The sequence below is a fragment of the Diabrotica undecimpunctata genome, chromosome 4 (genome assembly GCF_040954645.1).
Source record: "Diabrotica undecimpunctata isolate CICGRU chromosome 4, icDiaUnde3, whole genome shotgun sequence".
In the NCBI taxonomy this organism is placed as follows: Eukaryota; Metazoa; Arthropoda; class Insecta; order Coleoptera; family Chrysomelidae; genus Diabrotica; species Diabrotica undecimpunctata.
In genome coordinates, this window is record NC_092806.1 from 131,852,334 (window position 1) to 131,876,587 (window position 24,254).

Here is a 24,254-nt window from a genome sequence, read left to right on the forward strand (position 1 = left end):
TTTATTGGGCAATTTAACGTTTGTCCATTTAAATTAATACACTTGATAAATTTTTTATATTCATATTACTTTAAATTCCAAAATACATAATATATAAATTGCAAAAAAGTAAAAAGTATTATTACCTCGTTTGTTTGACTTAATTCATAAAATTCTATTATTTTGTAAAATGTCTTTAACTGTCGTAAAGGCATTAAGTTATCAATATTTTGGTTTATTTAAAATACAATTTAAAATATACATTATTCAATCTTGATAAAATTTAATAAGATTTTACCTATTTCAATTTATTACGAATTACTCCAGTATTTAAGTCTTTAAAAATCAAAAGGTTTGATAAATAATTAAAAATATAAACTTCCTTCAAAGATCTTAGAATCTTTAAAAAAATAACACAATAAAATATCACTAACAACAGACGAAAACCTAGAAATAATCTATTGCACAAAAAATTTCTCAAATAGACTCTTTCAAGTGTTATTGTTTAGTAAAGAATCTATACTAAACGGATTTGCCCGTCTGATTTTGTCATCTTGTGATCCTGCGGTTAGATCCACTCCAGATTCCGATACGGAAGATGAGTACCTACCACTCTCGCTATTATTAAAGTTTTCTGATTCCGCCCCAGAGTCACCGACAACGTCTATATCGCTATCACTATCTGCCCCGTCACCGCCCCTCTGCGCAAGGTACTCTCTTTTAAGCGCCACAAGATCCACTGCGATTCCTTTGGCGCGCAACTTGCGAGCTTGTCGCTCTAGAGCTTTTTGAAGCTTTTTCCTGCGACGCGCACGTTCTCTGGCTCGTAGCTCGGCAGGTGGTATTGGTTCGCCCGAGCAGGATTGAGGATGAGCGTTGTGGGCGGGCCGGCCAGGTCCTTTTTTGGTATGTTCCTTCTTGCGCCATTTAGCACGACGATTCTGGAACCAAACCTGAAACAAGAGATTTTTATATGACAATTGCTTAATTAAAATAAAGAAGGGAATATCTGGCTTGAAAACATTCTTGCATTAAGAAGTTATAAAATTAGATTCAAAAATTAAGCTTATTGTGTAGCTATTAAAGCTTTTTATACACAAGAACTATTACTAAGGTTCTAGGTATATGTCCACACCCTATTACCCCTAATATGCGATGAGACTTAAGTAGCAATTAATGTCAGTTAGATCCAAGTACTGGATTGATGGGGTGTGGAATTGGTCGTAGAATGTTGGTGTACCTACTACCGAAACCTGGAGAACTGGAAGTGATAAAAAAATAAATAAAATGATATACAATTGTAGGTCACTCAGAAACTCACGCTGTTGATAAACTACCAATTCGAATAATTACCAATAGTCATTCGAATGAAAACCAAAATGAGTTCTACTTCTCAGGAAACTAGTAACGGTATGGCAGGGTAGTAAAGACATTAAACGTAGTGTAAAAAATTTTTGCATCGTTTACATCGTTAATGACGGCATCATTGTTATAAGAATTAATGCCAGCCTTATTAATCTGAGTAACGTAAAAATATATACTTCAGCCCGCAAACCCAAGAAAATAAATTGAATCATTTTATATACATTGAATAACCATTAGGAAAACTATAAAATAAGGAAGTTACCGTAATCGATTTTTGTTTATGGGTTATGGATAATTTAGTACCCGATTAAGATTTTTTGATTTGTTTTGTTTTTCGATGAGTGCACTTTCCGTAATAATAGACTTTTTAATAGCCACTATTTTTATTATTCCAGTGATGAAAATCCAAAAGTATATCGTACTAATGATGAACGCACTCTCGATCATCACCGCAGGTGGTCCTTGAACGTATGGGAAATAATAGCATCGCAGTCCTTATTCTTTTTATGATAATTCTAATGGCAGAAAAATTTTACATTTTTTGTGCAAGAAATTATCTAGCCTTCTTGATGATGTACCTCTAAATATTAAGCAGAATATATGGATGCAGTTGGATGGAGCCCCAGCACATTTTCAACTTTGGGTACGGCAATACTTAAACTAGCGTTTTGGTATTAAATGAATCAAAAGGAAAAGTATACATAAATGGCCTTTAAGATCTCCGGGTTTGACGCCGATGAAGTTTTTTTCTGGGGATACCTACAAAATATAGTGTATAACACCCCATCGATTACTTCAGAAGATATGAAAGCTAGAATAAAAGCTGTTGTTTAAACAGTAATAGGCAGTCAGCAGTAAATTCTAATCCATTTTATCGACTAAAAGACTTTCGAAAAAAGGCACAAAGATTAAAATAAAAAGAGGGTTATTTAATCTTACTTATTAACCGTTGAAATGAAAGATAATATAAATCTCTTTCAGTATAAAATATATAATAAAAGGTGCTCTCTCTAAAATAAGAATATTATCCAATGTGATATGTAGGCCAAATTCAACTAAAATAATAAAACACCCTGTGTGATAAAATAATCAAAATTTAAATTTTACTGATGGCTTAGTATCTTGGATAGGTATATCGCCAATATTCGGTGATGTGTTGTACATAACCACGACATCATCCTTATTATTCTGGCTTTACAACTCTGCGTGGGTCCTAGCCTCCTCAAGAATTTCTCTCCAGTCATCCCTATCCATCGCCTTTCTCCGCCAAGCACGTATTCCCATATTACACATGTCTTCATCGATGTTATAAAGGAACCTTGTTCTGTGTCTTCCTCTTCTATTTTGACCAATGGGTCTATCAACTAGCGTTTTTCTAGCTGGGTCATTTTGTTTCATCCGCATTACATGCCCTATCTACCTTAGACGTTCTATCTTAATATGTTTTACGATATCTGGCTCCGATATTCTATAAAGTTCAAAGTTGTATCGTCTCCTCCACACTCCATTGTTATTCACTGCTCCATAGTACTTTAGTACGCGCCTTAGTACTTTTCTGTTGAATTGTTGAAATATTCAACATCCTAACATGTTTTTATTACTTTTTGTTAGAGTCCAGGTCTCTGAAGCATATGTCAGGATTGGGAGTATTATTGTTTTGTAGACATTTATTTTTATATTTCTCGATATAATTGTGGATTTAAGGAGAAGATTGAGTCCAAAATAGCATCTGTTAGCCGTGTAAATTCTGCGGTTTATCTCTACGGTAGTATTATTTTCAGTGTTAAGGAGCGCTCCCAAGTATATAAATTCGTTCACTGCTTCGATGACGTAGTTTTCTATAACAATTGGTCGTAGCATTTGGGGTTGCGTGCTTATTTCCATATACTTCTTTTTGATAGTGGTTATTATTTAAATCATTTTTGTAGCTGATTCTTCTAATACTACATATGCCTCTCGTACAGCATTTTCCGTTCGCATTCCGTACTGAATCAATGGTTGTGATTTGTGACATACGTATTACTTTTTCCAGAGCCAGATTAAACAGTATATAGGAGAGAGGGTCTCCCTGGCGTAGTACGTTATTTGTTTTAAAAGTTTTAGACAGTTCCCCTTTTCGTACTCTATATTCAACTTTTTCAAGAGTTAGTTTTGTTAAATTTACCAACTGATTTGGTATTCTTAACTTTTTCATTGTTTTAAACATTTCTTTTCTATTCACAGCGTCGTAGACAACTTTGTAGTCTATAAATATATAATGAGTATCAATGCCATATTCCATTGTTTTTTCTGAAATTTGTTTCAGGGTTGCAACCTGATGAATTGTCGATTTACCACCTCTGAAACCAGCCTGGTATTTTTCTACTATCCGTTCTGCATATGGTACCATACGGCGACATAGTACTGTGTAAAATATTTTATACGCTGCATTTAGAAGCGTAATTCCTCTGTGGTTAGAGCATTCAAAGATATCTCCTTTTTTGTGAATGCTGCAAAGTATTCCAAGATTTCAATTATTGGGGAGGGATATCTGCGTCCATATTTCTTTTATAAGCTGCTGTAATTACATTATGGTATCATGGCCACCTCCTTTATATAGTTCAGCTGGGAGATTATCTATTCTGGGTGATTTGTTTCTGGCTAGATTTTTAACGCGGTTCCTCTTCCCCCTCGTCTGTTCCCCTTATCTTATCTTTTTCGTCTTTCAGGTTTTTTATTATTGCTCTTTATTAAGTGCTTGGTTAAAATATTTCACCCATCTATCCAATACATCTTCTCTTGTTGCTAGTAGGTCGCTATTGTGACTTCTGCATTGTCTTGTGGTTACAGTGATTTTTTTCTGTTGATGTTAACTTTCTTATAGAATGCTCTGAATTCTTTCTCTCTGTTGAGGTTTTCTATATATTTACGTTCCTTATTTAAGTGGTTTTGTTTTTTCATTTGTGTATCCTCTTTTCTTCTCTTCTCTGTGTCTGGTAATTCTCAACAGTTCTTTTAATTCGTCGGTTAAGCATCTTTCTGTAGGCTTCATTTTTGCAATGATTTTTACGGGCACAAATTACTACTCCTATTTCATCATTCGCTGTTAACCACGATTATTGTTAACGCTTTTTTCTTCTTCAGGTTCCTTCTCCTATCGGAGGTTGGAAACCATCATCGTTAATTTAATTTTTTTTTTATGTCTTGTTAACGTTTACAAGTTTGTAAATCTTTAAATATCTCAAAAATGAAAAGAGATAGGTATAGGAAACTCCACCTACACTCTAATATTTTTATCAACCTGTAAAAAGCTTTGTTAAAATAAATATATGCTTAAATAGGACAAAAAGTTGTTTGTGTAATACTAATGAACACGTCTTAGAACTCTCCTCAAAATTATACAAAATACAATCAATAAAAAATGTGACAAAGTTCTGGAGATATTTTTATTCAGGAAAGGATGAGAACTAGAACTGCTCTGCCTTCAAATGCTCAACTGTAGAAAATGCACTTATGCAAGGTAAAAGATTTTATAGATTTCGAAAAAGCTTTCGATCGAGTTCCTCAAAAAAATTCTAACGAAAATATTGAACAATATGGTCTTGGAAAAAAAGATACAAGAATTATAAAAAAATTATACTGGAAATAAAACGCCAACAAGAATAAGAGTAGAACAGGTTCTGTCTAAAAATACTTTAATAACCTTCTCAAAAATATACTCTAATAAGGCGTTTTCTCAAAAATATCGTTTAAAGCGACGCGGCTTTGCGCGCGAAATCAATTTTAAATAAAATTTGTATCAATTCGACGGTAAAAATTCGATATCTTTTGGTAAGAGTATTCTATCGACAAAAATCAAAAAGACTTTTAAAGATGATGAGTGTAGCTTTCTTATGAAATTAAAGTCAGTTGCTATAAAACTGTTAAATAAATAAACGTTGCTCGATTTTTGCCATTTTTTTTTTCGATTCTCATGAGATTAATAAAATTTATTACTTTTCCATTAAGCGGCCACTATGGAATTTCCATTATTAAAGTCCAATCTTCAAAACTTTTGGCATGACATTTCGGTTTTGATTTTTGCAAAAATCCGAATGCTACCTCTTACATCTACCTATTAGCCTATTCAATAATACTTCTTAAAGTCTTCCTTTTTAGTTTTAAAATTAATCTCCCTTTTATTGAGACATGGGCCGCCGCTGGGGATTATATTGTAACAGAAAATACTATTCCATTTTATTTTAATTAAACTGCAGAAAACAGAATAATTGCACATATTTATTCTTACATTTTAATTTGTCAACCTATTTATATATATATATATATATATATATATATATATATATATATATATATATATATATATATATATATATATATATATATATCAATAAATGACCTGATTGATATCTTAACCGAATGGCGAATTAAGTCATAAGCAATATTCCACGCTTCACAACCCAACCTTAATGCATGTATTAGGAATAGGAAAATAGGAACGAGGTTCTGCTGGGCGAAAATCATGGAAATTAATATTGCCCTATATCACGCTACACAACACCATGCCACTCTGACAGTATGGAAACACTATAATTAACATGGTAATTTCGGGGCGGTATGTTAGTACTAAAAGTTGGTGGCGTGTAGTGGCCAGTTTACCCTTATTCATAGTTCATATAGTTTGTAGACAAGACAAGGGTTAAAGAAAAGAGGGTATCACAATAAGTTCTAGACATAAAGGAATATTAAGATTGTCGACTGACATTGTTGACGAAGAAGTAGTAGTCATATGCAGAGTTATACAACTCATTATGTTGCTCTGTAAATAATAAATGGTTAAATAGAATATTCTAAGGAATAATAATTAATCTAAATCGAAATATATTAACTACTATTTTAATAGGAATAAGCCACAATTAAAGTTTAAAATAAGTTTATTGAAGTTTCAATTTTCCACTTCGAAAATCGTTTTCAAAATACAATCATTAATGCTTGTATTTTGAAAACGATTTCTGAAGTGGAAATTGAAACGCCAATAAACTCATTTTAAACTTCAATTGTAGCTTATTCCCATTAAAATAGTAATTACTGTAAAATGCCACAAGAAAATAGCTTTAGAACAAAATATACTATTTCTGTGAAACTTCAGTGTGAAAATCACGTATATTTTATAATAACTTCTGGTTTTATTTTAGAAAATCATAAAACACTTTGTGATGTATCAACTTTTGAACCTAATTGTATGTTTTTTGAAAAAAAAATATATAAATATATATAGGGTGATTAACGCTTACGTTAAGTCTTGAGCTGTAAAGATTCTGCCTTTTAATGGGACACGTAATATTTATATATATATATATATATATATATATATATATATATATATATATATATAAAGGAAAATATATAAAGGAAAAAACTACTAACACTCCACTCATGGGAAAATATGTGGTTTAAAACCAGACATGTTCTATTGGATTTATGTTGGTATTTAGTATTGGTAAAATTAATAACTATAACAATTACATAATATATAAATAGTATGCTGGCCAAAAGTGCAGCAAAACAGAGTAAACCTCAAATTAAGCAAGGTGTATATGGTATCCATACTGTAGACATGTATTTAATAAGAATACTCACATTAGCAATAAGTATAGTATTCTTAATATCCTATGCTGTATTTAAGTAAGATTTTTACTTTGGTAAAACTTGCCATGTAGGATGGTTTTTGGTTACGGTGCAACCAAATCCTGATGTAGAAGAGTAAAACAACATTATAATATAGACACTTCTATACATATACAGAATAACATACAGCAAACACCATCCATGATACATTTTATCGCACAGATTTTAAAATGTATCCATTTCAACTGCATTGGTTTAATAATCTGTAACAAAACAAATCAATGGCGACCACATGTTTATCTGAATAACTAACATGTGGATATCGCAGATAGACTACTAAATAAATTTCAAGGTTTCAATCGTTTCGATGGTCAGAAGTCTAATCGGGGTAAAAAATGCCACTTTTCGTACCTTACAAAAGTTGTAAGCGTGTGTGTGCGTTTGTTATATTTCAACATTGATAATAATTCAAGTAATAATAATAATAATCCAAGTACTAATAATATTTCCCATGTCGATTGAAGAATCCAAATCCAGGAGGAGAGTCTTACATTGTGTTGTGCAGTTGATCGTACTATAGGAGGCTAATGACAAGTGGACAGAACAAGCCTGTTACGAGTGGCATGCGTCCACAGGACTGTGTCTGTGGCAACCTTATGGACCATCACTGGATGTATTCCGCTGCATGTGTTGATAGTGGAAAGAAAAGAGCTATATAAGAAAAGAGTCCTAGACCTTATTTTGACCGAGAGATGATAAGAAAGGGAAGGGTCAATTAAAAAAAGGCAAGAAGAATGGAACAACACGTAGGGTGTGGCATACTAATCCCAAATTTAAGATAATGGGCGAACTGCTGTCACAGGCGACTGGATTATTTCCTAACGCAGGTGATAACAGAACACGTGTGTTTTAAGACTAACCTCTCTAGGTTCGGAAAGGCTGACATGGATAAATGCCTATACTGCGGTTACCCGGACACTATAATATATACAATGTCACAATGAAATAGATGGATAAATAAAGAAACAGAATGGAAAGAGAGAGGGGTGTGAATTTTGTAACAGAGCAAAAAATGTTTAGGAGAATGATTAAAAATGAAGCATGTTAAACTAGCGTACACAACTATATTCGTGCAATGATTAAAAAGAAAGAAGATAAATAAAGACAGCTAGAACAACAGCAAAGGTAAGAGAAAAAGATGCTGGAAGTTGAAGATAAAGAGAATTCGTTTTAATAAAAAGTGAACAAGTCTAGACTGTGCAAGTCTGACTGAAAGTGATTCCGTTTTAGGAGCGATGACAATCTTTCACGCGCTTTTTAGAACGGGGTTAATCCCAACAAATAAAAAACAGTTTTTAGGAATAAAATAAAAAAGGAAACAGGGAAATGAGACAGGGAGCCCCCTTGATAACATTCTGTCGATACAATAGATAGTACTTTGGATGCTTGGTCTTACAGCAGCCATTCCGCTTCCGGACCGGTGGATGATAGAGGAGGCTCTGTTTTAGCAGGCAGGCGTTGGACAAAGAACGAAATTTCATATTGGTATTAATGGAATTGAAGCAGAAGACCAGTGCGCACGTGAAGTATCGGAAAGTGTCGAAACAGATGTAACAAAGTATCGAAATCTAGCTGGTGATATAAAATCGTATATTAGAAATTTAATTACGTATAAGTGAAATCAAGAAGGGAAACACAGCACTATAAGCGGAATCAAGAAGGGACTCTTGATGATACTATATCTAGAAATAATCTTGAGTTTCCATGCATTGGTACATACATGAAGCGCAGAAAGAATACTCCTTATTTTATTGATAAGAAACTATCGAGAGGCGAATCCGATTCATTGATAAATTATAAAGATGTAATGGCAGTTAGATGGCAGGATACTAAATAAGTTTTATTTTTATCATAGTGCCGTACACCATCTATACTACAGATTGAAATAAAACCTGAAGCTATAGTATTTTTCAATAAACATATGGGAGGGGTTGATTTCGCTGATTAAAAGATTGGTACGTATGATTGACAGAAAATTTACTAAATAGTGGCGTCAAGTTTTCCTCAAATTACTAATCACATCTGTAATCCATTCATGGATAATATTTGGAAATTTAGATTCAAAGAAAGGGAGTTCCTCTTTTTGCCCATACTTATCAACTACCTGTAGCTGAGCAGTTGATAAGTTTGTGATGATTCAAAGCTAAATTTAAAACAAGTCACTAGCCGTCTAGATAGGTACACAAAAACGTACGACAAATATTAGAGATCACCTTCCAAAACAAATTAACAGTAAAGAAGACTAAAGATGATCAGTTGTTTTCAAAAGAAAAAGGAAACCATACAAAAACTTTATGTGTTAAATGAAATGTACCTTTATGCAAAAAGGGTTTTTTAACACTCAGCTCATAATGAAATTGTAAGCATTTTTTTTATTAAAATTTTTCTTATAAGTGCTCTTTTTATTACTGATGGGACCTTAGAATCCCAGTCAAAACTACCATTGTGACCAAAAGTTCCCATCTACTTAGAATGCACAAAAGAGAATTTTACGACCAATTATATACATAATAATGTGTCTAAATCAGTTGTTGTGATTATAAATATGAAGAGTTTTAGTTTCTTATAAGTAAAAATTCATTCGGTGGTGAAAAGGTCAAAAAGTCCCCTCCTCCTAAAAGTTAAAAAGTTCCCTCCTTACCACGATATTTTTATTAAAAAAAATCAAAAATATATGTTATGGCCCTTGTCAATTACCATTTTTTTTATAATTATTACACTCATCTCATTTTTCTTGATGAACCTCCCGTTTCGTATACATTACATTCTATTTGTTTATTATTCTCACGTGACTTTCATTAGTTACGTTAACGTTCACGGTTAAGTTTCCAGTAAATCCCCGACGTCCGTTAATATCTATACGCGAGAGAGCGAAATAGCAAAATTCAGTATTTATTTCACACCCCCTGTTGGCGTTGACTGGTGTGTATCCAACTCGGTGCTTTTATCGCATGTTATGCATACAAATTGATTGTTTTAAGGTTGATGCCTTCATATAGAGAGCACCCACCGTGTTGCTACGGCTATAAAGTTATGGCGATAACCTTTATAGCCTCGGTTTGCCGAATAAATAGAAATTTTACGGATTAAAACCAATATCGTCAATAAGTATGTAAATAAACGATAGCGCCACGGTAGACGACGAAAAACTTACACCCTTACAATAAAAAAATTACTTCTATTCCCAAAAGAAAATATTTGTTTGAAGATAGTATTAAGTGATATACGGGCGTATTTTAATTGAATCAATAGTAGAGGGTTTTGACGAATTGAAACAAATTACAAAAATTTGAGGATATTTTATATTGTGTTTATTCATCATAAAACGTTCCATGTGATATTATTCATCAGACATAATTATTTTGTCATCTTGTGAGTATAAATCATTTATGTGAGATCAACAGTAAAACATTTCTCAGATTTATCCCTCTCATCCAATATTAGAGCAGATTAAGTTAATTTTATACCATATATATATATATATATATATATATATATATATATATATATATATATATATATATATATATATATATATATATATTATAAGCGGGGATCCTACAGCTTCTGCCGCTTCCCGCATTTTGATCGCCATCTTTTTCTATCTCTTCAGGTGTCTTCATCAATGGCCATGTCTTTCATGGTTTCCATAACACCTTGTATCCAAGACTTGGCTGGTCTTCCTCGTTTCCTTCTATTACTTGGATTGTATTCCATAGCTCTTTTTGGCCATCTGTTGTCGTCCATCCTCTGTACGTGTCCATACCATATTAACTGTCTAGTTTCTATTCTTTCAGAAGTTGTATGTACTCTATCTGTTTTTCTTCTAATTTCAGAATTAGGTATACGTTATATTATATTATATTACTGCAGATAATACTTCCCAAATATTTGTATTCGTAGCACCTTTTCATTTGTCTAATTTCCAAATCCGGGTCTTCGTCTTCACTGCCTATTCGCATATATTCTGTTTTAGACATATTCATACTCATCCCCCATTTTTCGTATTCATCTTTGAGCTTTCTAAGCATATAATCTGCATCTTCTTCACAGCTTGCAATTAGTACTTGATCATCTGCAAAGAATAGCGTTGTCAGATAATGGTTGTTAAGCTTCAACCCCATTCCCGTACATTTTTGTCTCCACTGGTGCAGTGCTTCTTGGATATATATTTTGAATAGGGTGGGGGAAAGACAACATCCTTGTCTCAAGCCTTTCGTTACTGTAAATACTCTTGAGAAAGTATTTCCTGTTTTTACAGTGCTTTGAGGACATTTATAGATGTTCAGTATTGCTTTTAGATATGTTTTACCAAGGTCCGTTTTCGTCAAGACACTAAATAAGAGTTTTAAAGGAACTGTATCATAAGCCTTCTCCAGATCTATAAATACCAGATGCGTAGGGAGGTTTCGAGCTGTTCGTTTTTCAATTACTTGTTGACGGGTAAATGTGTTGTTCACGCACAATCTTCCTGCTCTGAAGCCGCTTTGTTCTTCAATTTCTTTATACTCCTCTTCTATTCTTCTTTTCAATATACGACCATATAACCTTCCCAGCGAGCTAGTTACGCTAATGCCTCTATAATTTCCGCATTCTTTTCTGTCTCCCTTTTTATAAATGGGGCTGATGTGGGCCAAATTCCAATCGTCTGGAATCGTTTGGCCTTCAATTAAGCATTTATTAAAAATATTCACTAAGCTTCCCAAAAGAGCATCCGGTCCATGCTTCACCAACTCGATGGGAATGTCTCCAGGCCCGGGTGTTTTTCCATTTTTCATTTGTTTCAATTCTTTTTTCAGTTCTTCTTTGTTTATCTTATGCACCTCTGAGTTTTCTGTCATTGAGATATGGTCAGGTCTTTCCATAAATTCGTGCCTACTTTCTGTTAATACCGTTTCGTAATATTTTTTCCACTTTTTATTTTGAATCAGGTTTATATTTCCCTCATCTTTTCTTTCTTTTCTAATACTTTTTATGAATTTCCAAGCTTGTGTCACTTTGGTTCCTCCTAAGCATCGGTCCATCTCTTCGCATTTCTCTTCCCACATTTCTTTTTTTCTTTTTGTGACTTCCTTCTTTGCTTTCCTGTTGAATCTGCTGTAAATTCTGCGGTCTTCTAAGTCTTTCGTGGATAGCCATGTTTGATAAGCTTTTTTTTGTCTTTAATTAATTTTTTCAGGATTTTTTCTTTTGTCAGCTTCTTCGTACCCCAATGCCTCTTTGGCCGCCTGATGAATGCAATTTTTTATATCTTGATATTCTTTTTCGGCTGTTTCTCTTTGAGTTAAGTGAGTTAGTTTTGAGGCTAGTCTAAGTTTGTAGAGGAATTGTACTGATTCTTGTTTGAGGCTATCAATATTATATCTTATCTTTGTGGAAGCTGCTACCTTCTCCTATTCAATTTTGTTCTTGTTTACTTTCCTGTAGTGTATGGTTATTTTTGCGACCACCATATAGTGGTCAGGTCCGCATTCGGCATCACGATACACCCTTACGTCATTTGTTTGGAGCCTTTTGTTTTCTGGTTGGATGAGATAGTCGATTATAGATTTTATCTTTTTCTTTGGTTGTTCCCAGGTAAATTTATGTATATCTTTGTGCTGATAAAATCCATTCATTATTTTAAGCTGTAATGTTTCACAAAGATCAATGAGTCGCTCTCCGTTGTTGTTTATTTTGTCTTCGCCATATCTTCCTACCACATTGTCTTGTAACTTTTTGCCTATCCGAGCATTGAAATCTCCTAATAGGCATATTTCTTTGGATCGGTTTACATGGGTCAACACTTCAAGCAATTTTTCATAGAATTCATCCTTAACTTTTGTATCAGAATCGTCACTAGGAGCATATACTCCTATTATAACTATACCGTATATACCAAAACAATTTGACAGCAGAGTTCCTCTGGGTACCGTCACACGTTGGAATAGATGGTAACGAAAAGGCAGATAGTCTAGGTAGGTCCGCAGTAACCAATACAGCCGCATCAGTGGAAAATCTAATGGTGCATTTAGATTTAATACCTTACTTAAAATCAAAATTGCACGATGTTTGGCAAAACCCTTGGAATAGAAGCACCACTAAATTGATAGAAATAAAATCTTCCGTCCTTCCATGGAACTTCTGGCCTTCAAAGCGACAATATCAAGTCCTAATAACACGTCTCAGATTAGGACACACTTCTACAACACATGAATACTTGTTGAAGGGAGAAGAGGAACCAGTGTGTTTTGTTTGTGAATGTAAAGTGACAGGTAAGCACATTTTGATTGACTGTCCAATATACTCAGTTGAAAGACTATATTATCACATTCAAAAAACATTAAAAGTACTTCTAGGAGAATCTAAATACGTAGCTGACTTGATAGAATTCTTGAAATCTATAAACTTTTTTAATAAAATTTAGTACAATTACATCAATAATTAAAATATATATTTTATACATTATTATGTAATTGATATTTTGTATATGCCTATGTATGTCTTTATCACATTTTGTGTTTTTCTTATGCTAATAACCCTAAATGGTTAAAGCAAAATAAGTAAAAAAAAAATAAAAAAAAAAAACAGTAGAACATAATCACAGATAAAAACCAAATAATTTTCATATGGACCAAATACGTACAAGAACTCAACTCTTTGATGATAATAGGTCCGAACAACCTATATCCTACATAATGTCATGAACACTTACCAATCACATCGGATGAACTGGAAAAAGAATATCACAACTAAAAGATGGCGAAGCTCTTGAACCTGATAATGCATATGCTGAAAGCATAAAGCTATTTAACACCGACGGTACTTAACGCCTAACAAAAATATTTAATGACATAAATTAAAGCGGAGTAATACCAAGAACATAGCTGAAGTCGACATTTATTGCTTTAGCAAAGAACGTAAAATCCGTATCCTGCAATTATTTCCGGACCATCAGCTTATTAAGCCATATTTTAAAGTTATTTCTGAAAATCATACATCAAATGAGATAGGGGAAAGTAGTCGAAATTGTGTAATTAGAATATTATACATAATATAGAATGTGGACCTATAGAAGAATTATGAGGGTTTCCTGGGTAGATAGAGTTACGCACAATGAAGTACTAAGAAGAATAGGTAAAGAGAAGGAAGTTAAACTAACAATAAAAGAAAGAAAGCTACAGTATCTCGGACATGTGATGAGGGGCGAGAAGTATGGCATCCTGCGACTTAGAATGCAAGGAAAGATAGCTGACAGAAGAAGCATCGGAAGAAGATGACTTCATGGCTCAAGAACCTGAGAGAATGGTTTGGATGCAGCTCAAAACAACTATTTAGAGCTACTGCCTCAAAAATTAAAATAGCTATGATGATTGCCAACCTCCGTAGCGGAGATGGTACCTGAAGAAGTCGAAATTGTACCGGCGCCAATATTGTACCATCGCTGTACTGATTTATCCTTTATTAGGAATCCAGAGTGTTCTTATGTCGTTTAGTGGAACTAGTTACTACCTAGAGTTGAGTGATGAAGTTTTACAACGTTCGCATTTGTCGATTTTGTTTTATAGTAGGTTTTGTGTTTCATGGTGTTTCAGTATAGTTGTCTAGTTCTATACGTAAGGTTACAGTGCAAACCATTTTGATTCATAAATATAAAAAAGCATGTATTTAGGTGTATCAAACTGAGTTGTTTCACTTTGCCGGACCATTTTTAGGTTATGAATCGTAGTTTATTTACATAAATATATTTTAATAAATGTATGTAAATAAATTTATTTACATAAAGTGCAAGTTTTCCATATTGTACCACGCCAAGTTGCCTATATTGTACACCGTTCTTGCGTGTTTTAGATGCTCAAAGGAAAATATAGGACTTGGAATGTGGACGACATGAGAGCCAGACTCTTCAAACATTTCGTAATGCAGATATAGGATTAAATGAATGCTACAGGCAGTACAAAATCCCTAAGCCTACCTTACTTCGTCACCTTAAGTGGGCCAATGGCAAGGCAATTGAAAAAACAAAGGCTTTTGGCCGAGGCAGTGTGTCACCAACAGCAGTGCAGAAGGAGCTAGTTGGCCACGTTTTAAAACTGGAGACGTTAATGTTTGACCTCACGATAAATAATGTTCGACGGCTTGCATTTCAAAGAAATCTAATACCACATAATTTTAATAAACATTCCAAATGGTAGGAAAGAAGTGGTTTATGCTTTCAAAGCTCGTCATAAGGACATAACCTCACTGAGAAAACCTCAGGCAACGTCCATGATGTGCGCAAACGTCTTTTTCGACCTTCTGAAAAAAAAAATGTTGATGAGAATAATATTGATGCAACTCGCATATTTAACGTTGACGAAACGAGTGTCAGCAATGTACAGAACAAATGCCAAAAGGTTCTCACACAAAAATGTAAAAAGCAAGTCGGGTCAGTGTCCAGTGGAGAACGTGAAGTCAACGCGACAGTTGTTTACTGTGCGAGTGCTTGAGGAATTTACGTTCCACCTATACTTATACTTAAGCGTATGCGAATGAACAATGATTTGAGGGTTGGTGCTCTACCAGGGAGCTTAATCAGGCTACATGAATAGTGATCTCTTTGTAAAATGGGTCCAAGAAAATGGAGTTCTCCTGCTACTATAAGGGCATACCACGTACTCCAAGAATCTTCAAACAATTTTACGTACTAGAAAGCACGATGTAATAATGCTTCAAATGCCTGGGCATACGACCCATCGTGTGCAGCATTTGGATAGATTATTCTTTAAGCTTTTCAAAGGCTACTAGACTCAATTACTTGAAAAGTGGCTTCTTTCGAACCTTGGATTATGTGTTACACAACTTCACGTAGCTGGCTTGATTTCTGAAGCTCATGGAAGAGCAGTAGGCATTGAAATTGCAGTCAATGGTTTTCAAACTAGTATAGTATGGCCTGTTGATCGCATGGTCTTCAAAGATCATGACTTTTGTGCGGCTGAAAGTTTAAATTACCATGAAGGCAGTGAAACTCGGGAAGATGGTGAAAATGAAGAGTCTAATGAGACAAACAAGGAACCACTTAAGTCTACAACAGGAGCTAATGTAGAGTACGGAATAATCTGGCCTGAACTACCTAGTCCTAACGAGAGTTTAGCTACGACTACTACACCAACTAGGCCCACTAAAAAAACTCGTGAATCAAGCCAAAAACTTAACATTTCAATTGATTAAATTTTCCCGATCCCGAATCCTTATCCAAAATCCAAGCAGGGCACAGCACGAGGCAATGGTTTTGACGGGAAGTCCCTATAAAAATGAATAAGAATAAGCTAAACAGCTACAGTTAGCGCAGGAACAGATAAAATAAATGAAAATTAAATTGGAGAAGGTTAAACCGAAATCGTCCAAGAATCCTGTAAGAACTCAAAAAATAAAACTAGAAGGTAAAACTGGTCTTAAAAGTAACAAAGAAGCTGTTAAGAAAAAAAGAAATGTAAAAATCTGACAGAGTCTGTACTTCTAGATGCCGCACGTTGTTATAGAGATGTGTATTAATGAGTTGTTCTGTTCAATTTGCGAGGAAGAAAGAATTGAAGACATGATCGAATGCACCAAATGCCGTTCATGGTGTCACGAACTTTGTGCAGGAGTCCAACCTGGAACCCAAACTTTTCTTGCTTTGAATGTAAATAAAAATATTACGTACGTTCAAACTGAATAATTTCTGATATTGGAAAATAAATTGTATTAAACAAAACATGATTAATGATATTCACACTAAAATTTATTTTACACTATACACTACATTACTATACACTAATCCCTCAATATAGGTTACTACGGGTACAATTAAGGAAACCCATGGTGCAATAAAGGCAACTAGTTTTAACTAGTTTTCTATATTGTACCACTTGCAACCTATCAGGAAAACATACTTATTTAACAGTAAAATGAATATCAAATTACAAAAATTATCATGTGTTTGTAAATGTCTATTATTTATCCTAATACATTGTTCAGTTAAATATGACGTATATTAATTAATTAAAAATTCGAAATTATGTTAAGTGATACAATATTGGCAACTCTCCCCTATAGACTGCGCGAAGAAAAAATCAGCCGTACACAGTTTGGTTTTCGGAATGCAATGGTTACGAGAAAGACTCTGGAGAGAGCATAGAAGTGCTATTTCAACGATGTAGAGACGTAAATTGCGATATTTATACATGCTGTTACCTACTATTTATACATGTTGATATTTATATATGCTTAATGCTATTACCATGAAGCGTTTGATACAGTAAAGTACGACAAGCTGATGGAGATGTTAAAAAATATTGGAATAAACACCTGTGATCTAAGAATTATTAGCAATCTTTACTAGAATCAAACATAGTCTATCCGTACAGAGGTAGGAGAATCTGATGATATCAAAATCAAATGTGGAGTCCGACAGGGATGTACACTCTTACCCCTGCTTTTCAATTTTTTTCAAACAGTATATTTGGTAAGTTTTTCCTTTATTTTCCTCTATATTCACAATAGAGGCCAAAAAAATAGTTAAAAACAAGTCACAGATTTAAGTCAATGAAACTGCCGTTCCCCTGTCTAATGATTAAAAAAAAATTTGTATTGCAATTTTAAATTTCAATTTAAATCAAATAATACTTTAAAATTGTGTCAGAAAATAAATTATAGTATTGTGTATGACAACAATTTATTCTCAACTTTAAGGTACTACATATTTGAAAAACCTCGATGACATCATCGTAACATTGCCTATAATAAAATAAAAGATATGTCTTTACCGAAAGCAATCCAATTGTTTGGATGTTTATATCCCGAAAAGTTTCAAATTCGTTTTCGGTCAAGCATCGATTTAAAAACAATAAGGGCTGGAGCTTATGGTAGCAGATTCTTTGGGAGCCAATGTTGCTTCGAGTTAATGTATATCAGGGCGCAATGTTGCGGTCACTCAATCGATCCTGAGGGAGAAAACCTCTTTTTTCACCCTCTTCTAACCCTGCTGCTGACCTCTGAGATTTCCACAGTATTGCTTGATGCGAGATACGAACAGGGAAGGACTAAGCCACGAATATTGAGCTGCGCTGGTTTATTATAAAAGATTTTTATTTATTAAAAAGCGATTACCTATCATTTTTAAAAATTTTAAAACATTATAGTGGTAATTCCTTTTTATATTGCTAAAATTTCAACATTTATAGCTAATGTTCAACCAACGTAAACGTACAAGATTAATTCTTCCACGAAATATTTTAAAGTTTCATCTTTGTACTAAGCTTTAAGGTACGAATATCCTTTTTAACGATATTACATTTTTTTCTTTTTTGTACTAAGCTTTGAGGTACCCTACAATATTTATTTTCTTTTGCTTCTCTGGAAGATGTCTGTTCTCTAACGGTCGTATTGCAGCTAATCAGCTCATTGTAAATCTTCTGTCAACATAAAAGTTATCAGGACTTCAGCAGATTTGCTGTACATAAGCAATTCGCCAACAAACAATAGACCTTAGCCGGTATCCAATCCAGCATCCAATAGATAAATTACCTTTATATATATTGTAATTTTACTGAGTTCGAAGCAAAAATGTCAGGACTTAAATATACGTATAATTTAAGCAGTACTTTTATTGCTAAGGATAGTACAAAGAAAATAATATTATAGATATCATGACTTTTTTTACAACAGTAGTAAATTTACATATTCAAATGGAAAGAAGAAGCTGCAAATGTAAACAATTAACCATAAGTTTGTAAAATTTTAGCGCTGGTAACTTTTAAAACTGAAAGGCTATTTTGCAGTTGCCAGCAGGTAAATTTACTTACTTTTGGCAAAGTTATGGGAAAAATAGCAATGAGCAAATGCATACAATTTCACTAGATTAAATTTATTAATCCTAACTAGATGTAGAAACTGTATTTACTGATAAGGTTTTTAATAATGAGTATAAGTTATATACACAGCTTTGAGATTTTCTAGTTTTGGTAGAGGGAGTGGAGGGTGGTTGTGTGGTGTTAATCATAAGATACAACATAAGTTGAAGGAAGTGGATGATCAAATGAGTATAGATATAAAAATAGGTGATGAAAAAGTAAACATTATTCCAGTGTATCTGAGGACTGGAGAGTACTGGGAGAAGTGTTTTGAAAATGTTGAAAGGGTTTTAGTAGAAAATTTAGATCAGAATGTTAAAAATAGTTTAGTTGTAGATGATTGAAATGCACAATTGGGGAACGAAGGAATTCTAGGTGATGAGCTTGATAAAGATGAGGTATAGAGAAGGACAAGCCTGAGTGGAAGGAGAGTTTCTAAAGACAAGTTGATTAATCATCATGGGAAAAAGGTAATTAGGCTATGTGATGACTTTAATTTGGTTATTTTGAATGGCAGAATAAAAGGCGATATAGAGGGGGAGTATACATTATTGGGGCCGTTAGGCAGTTCCGTCATAGATTTTGCTTGTGTATCAAGACTGATGTTAAATATAGTAGATAATTTTTCTATAGGTTGTGATTATTATTCTGACCATATGCCTCTAATAGTGAAGTCGACGATGGCGGTCAAAGATCAATTTGTAAAGTTTTGCCTTCTTTTTCTTCTTAGCCTTCTGTCGTCCATATTTGAACATAGGATTCTCTTAACTCCTTCCATCGGTCTCTATCTTGAGCAACATATTTCCAATTTGTTCTGGTTATTCATTTAATGTCGTCAACTCATCTCATCTGTGGTCTTCCTCTTGGTCGTTTACTTTCGTAAGGTCCCCAATGTTGTATTGTAGTATTCCAACGTTGGTCTTTTTGTCTAGCAGTGTGGCCCGCGAAGCTCCATTTAAGTTTGGCAATTTTTGTTGCTATGTCCTTGACTTTTGTTTTGGATCTTACCCAGTCGTTCCTCTTTTTATCTGACAGTCGTATACCTAACATTGCTCTATCCATTGTTCTTCCTGTTGTGGCTAGTTTATTCGTTTGCCTTGGTTAGGGTCTAGGTTTGACATCCATATGTTATGATAGGAAGGATGCATTAATTGAACACTTTGCTTCTCAAGTATTGGGGTATTTTGCGGTTCTTAAGTATCTTACTAAGTTTTCCAAATCCTGCCCATGCTAGTCTTGCTCTTCTAGTAATTTCCGCACTTTGGTTTTCTTTGTCAAGTCTTAGGATTTGGCACTGCTTCCTAAAATTATTCGAAAAAATATAAAAAAAAATGTCTTATGAAATTAATAGGATAAATGAGTGGACTGATGAACTGTAGATGATTTGGTTTTGATGGCAATCAATCCGAAGGTGCTACATCGGATGATTAATGAACTGGAAAACTACTACAGGATAAGGAATCTGAAAAGAAATTTAGATAAATCCAAAATTATTGTATTCTCAATAGAGGATGGTGGGACAAAACAAAATGCGCGAATTATAGAGGAATTTCACTCCTAAACACGGCATATAAAACCCTCTCAAACATCGTTCTTAATAGACTAATCCTTTATGCTGAAAATGTCCTAGGCGAATATCAAGCCGCTTTTAGGGCAAACAGATCAACAATAGATCAACTATTCACACTGAGACAACTTCTAGAAAAGGGATGGGAGTATAACAGAACCATACACAATCTTTTCATAGACTTACGAAAGAGTAAAACGTTTTAAGTATCTGGGGACGGTAATCATACGTAAACATACGGATGCGAAACGTGGACCATGACCAAAGCAAACGAAGAAAAGCTCAGACGCTTTGAACGAAAAATACTTAGAACAATTTTTGGACCTCACCATGACATCACCACAAACCAATATAAGATCAGAACCAATATCGAATTAAAAGCACTCTACAATGACGCCGATATTGTCCAAGAAATTAAATCACAGCGACTAAGATGGGCAGCTCACGTGCACAGACTGCATAATGAGAGACTTGTAAAATTGGTATGGGAGGAGATTTCCACAGGCAAAAGACCACACAGACGTCCCAGAATGCGATGGAGAGATAACATTCAAGCAGACCTCCGGAAAATGAACATTCCATTTTACCCTAGGTTGATGGAAGACCGAACAAATTGGAAAAAAGTTGTACAGTTAGCCAAGACCCACCCAGGGTTGTAGCGCTACGTGATGATTATGATGATGATGTGACCAGGAAATCTTGGAAACTGAATGATCAAGTATTAGAGGTAGTGAATAATTATAGTTGTTTGGGAATTATAGTAACACCTAAATTGTCAATTAAAGCTCATCTAAAAAAGCGCTAGAGTTTGGCAAAAGTGGCTATTCACACAGCTTGGAGTAGTTTAGTGTCTAAGGCTGATACCCTTTTTGGCTAAAGTAACAGTGCATGAGTCGGTCGTAAGATCAATTTTGACTTATGTGTCTAAGGTATGGATCTTTTTGAGTACGATGAGGTGAAAATAATCAAAACATTTTATATACAAAAAAATGTTTTCTTGTCCAAGGTATTGTCCTAACTTTATGTTAGATTTGGAGAGGTAGTGCTAGAGTCAGCCTATATACAAATAATTTACATAAAAAATGTATTAAAAAAATACTAGGATATTTAAATGAAAAGTTGCCAAAATTTCTTTTGAAAGAAATGATGAGAGCTAGGTGTGGTTGGTGGAAAGATTGGATGAACATGGGAGAAAAAATTGGTATTGAGGAAAGGTGTGAATGGGAATGGAGAAATAATTGGCCTAGTATGATTGAGAGTACGATAGAAAAAAAAAGGAGTAGATGCAGTGTCAAGCTGAGAATACGGCGCTCAAATCAAATTTTTGTGGACACTACAAAGAACTGCGGGAAGAAGAAGTAAACATGCATTATCTACTGGAAATGGAAAATTTTGGAAACATTCGATGGCTGTTCAAATTAAGATGTGGAGTGCTATATTTAAATGATCGACCTGACAGAAATGATAAAAGAAGGTTTTGCTCAATGTGTAACACGAAGGAAAGAGAAGATGTGGTACATTTTTTTGGAAAATGTTCGGTGTTAAGACATATTAGGTTAAAGTGGTTGGGTAAAAATAAACTTAGTAGAGTGGAAGTAGTTACTATGATGAGACAGGGACATGATGAGGTAGCATGTTATTGTAGGGAAGCATGGCCATAAATAACATCAAGCCACCTAGTGTGTCTGGGATCCATGATAACTAACACCGAAAGATGCACTGGAGAAATAAGAAAGAATATATCAAGAGCAAAAATGAAATTGCCAAGTTCACTAAAATCTGGAGAAGCCATAACATTAGTGTAGAGACTAAAATCAGATGGGCCAGGTACCTGTTTTTCCAGTTTTTCTATATACATCAAAGTATTGGACTCCCAAGGAAATCGACAAAAACAGCATAGATGAATTCGAGATATTCTTCTAATGACATATGCAGAGTATTCCTTCGATTGTACCGGTAGAGCAATGTATCAATACTAGAACAATTAAACATCCAGAACAGGTTACTGACATATATACCACAGCAAATAATTGCCTAATTTGGACACGTTATTCGAATAAATGGCGTTGAGGAGCTTAGAATTGAGGATGACGTGGATGGTAAAAAAGCCAAAGGCAGATCATCTCGAAGATACACCGATCATAACGTCTTAATTATTGGCGTTTCATTATAAGAACGTGCAAAAGTAACGAAAGATCAAAAAACATGTAGGAATATCAGCAAAACCAATTCATGAAAACTGGGAAAATATATCCCACCAATATTCCAAATAAACCTTTTTTTTATTTATGACCGAAGTAAAAAGTTGTTGTAGATACTGGAATAGACACAAGTGATCTATTGTTATAGATACTGAAATAGACAGTAATTACATGCAAAGAAACTTAAGGTTACCTAACAAATTTTTCGGCCTAGAAATGAAAATGTGCAGTACGCCTTTATTTTCCCAAATTTAAAACCTAAGAAACATTTCTTAGTTTCTTTCATGGACGTAGACAAAATATTATATGCAACTCATACAAAAAAGGTGTTCACTCTACGTGTTATCGAAGGACTGTTAGAGTGCAGTATATAGCACTCGATCTGTTATCAATTCCACGTTGCGTCGCTTGCAATAAACACTTAAATCTTTTTGTTAAATAAGTACCTATTGAATAATTGTCGTTTTTCCAAGAATTGATTATTCCAGTTACAAATATCTTTAAATATGTTTAAGAAAAGCCTGTTTCCTAGAGTACGGTCCACGTATTGGTTGATGTGAGATACGGACATATTTTTTCCATGCCGTGAAAAGGCTGTTTCCATTGGGAATATCAGGGTTAAAGACGTTGCTTTATATTGAGTTTAGTTCACTTCTTTGTGAAGGGATACGATCTAAAGGGCTTTGATTTCCGTGATGGAGGTTTATCCTGCAATTTGTTTTTGTTACTTTTTCGAATATACGAGGTGAAGTCGGAGCAATAAATTGCGCTTCGCATGTTGTATTGCGGAATAAAGAAAAGTTTATATAAATTATTGGCTTTTATTTCATATTCTTGTTTTTTTTTTATTTTATTACTTTATTTTAATTATTGCCATACGATCAAAGTTGGTTATTGTGCAACTTATCTTAACTTTTTTTTAATCTTCATCTTAAATTACTAAACTTTCACTAAAATTAAGAACTTATCCTATTTGATATACAAATATTGAATTTTAAGCAAATATGCCCTACTACAGGGCACTTTATTGTACTTTTATCCAAAACATATTAAATAGTTTTATCCTCTTCATTGTTTTTTTATTCGTGTTGTTAAGGAGCTGACATAGACATAAATGGAAGAAGGCTCTCAGGAGGGTTATCAAAAATATAGCTGCAAGGTTTGGCCAATAAAAGAAGAAGACAACAGTCGACTTAAGCGGTCGAAATGACTATTCAGAATTTCTAGAATAGACCCGATTAGCAACAAAGAAGTCATTAAGCGAGTTGATAAAGCGTTTTATAAGGGCTTATGATTTAGAAGAAGACCTAGCCAAAATTAGGACCACTTGGAGGGAGGACTGTAAACTGGTTATGTACGAACTATACTATCCTCGTTACAACTCTACCGATACACATATATACTGATGCTAGTTTACTAGGAATAGCAGGGATGCTAAAACAACCACAGGAAAATAGTGAAGAAAAACCAGTGGCCTATTTCTCAAATAAACTAAATTAAGTACAGAAGAGAAAAAAGGCTATATACCTGGAGTACCTGGCAATTGTGTCAAACTTGTGAAAAGCATATCAGACACAGATCAGATTGGTATGATTCTAACAGACCAATACCCAGGAATAAATG

At 34.0% G+C, this 24,254-nt stretch overlaps 1 protein-coding gene across 1 annotated transcript in view; it reads right to left on the minus strand.

The window, feature by feature from the left end:
• Positions 1 to 297: 297 nt before the first annotated feature.
• Positions 298 to 24,254, minus strand: part of LOC140440053 (homeobox protein unc-4-like) — a 147,667-nt gene continuing 123,710 nt past the window's right edge. Inside the window, exon 3 of the mRNA XM_072530299.1 lies at positions 298 to 932. Coding sequence (XP_072386400.1) covers positions 471 to 932 — 462 coding nt within the window. The 3' untranslated portion in view covers positions 298 to 470. The remainder of the gene's footprint in view (positions 933 to 24,254) is intronic.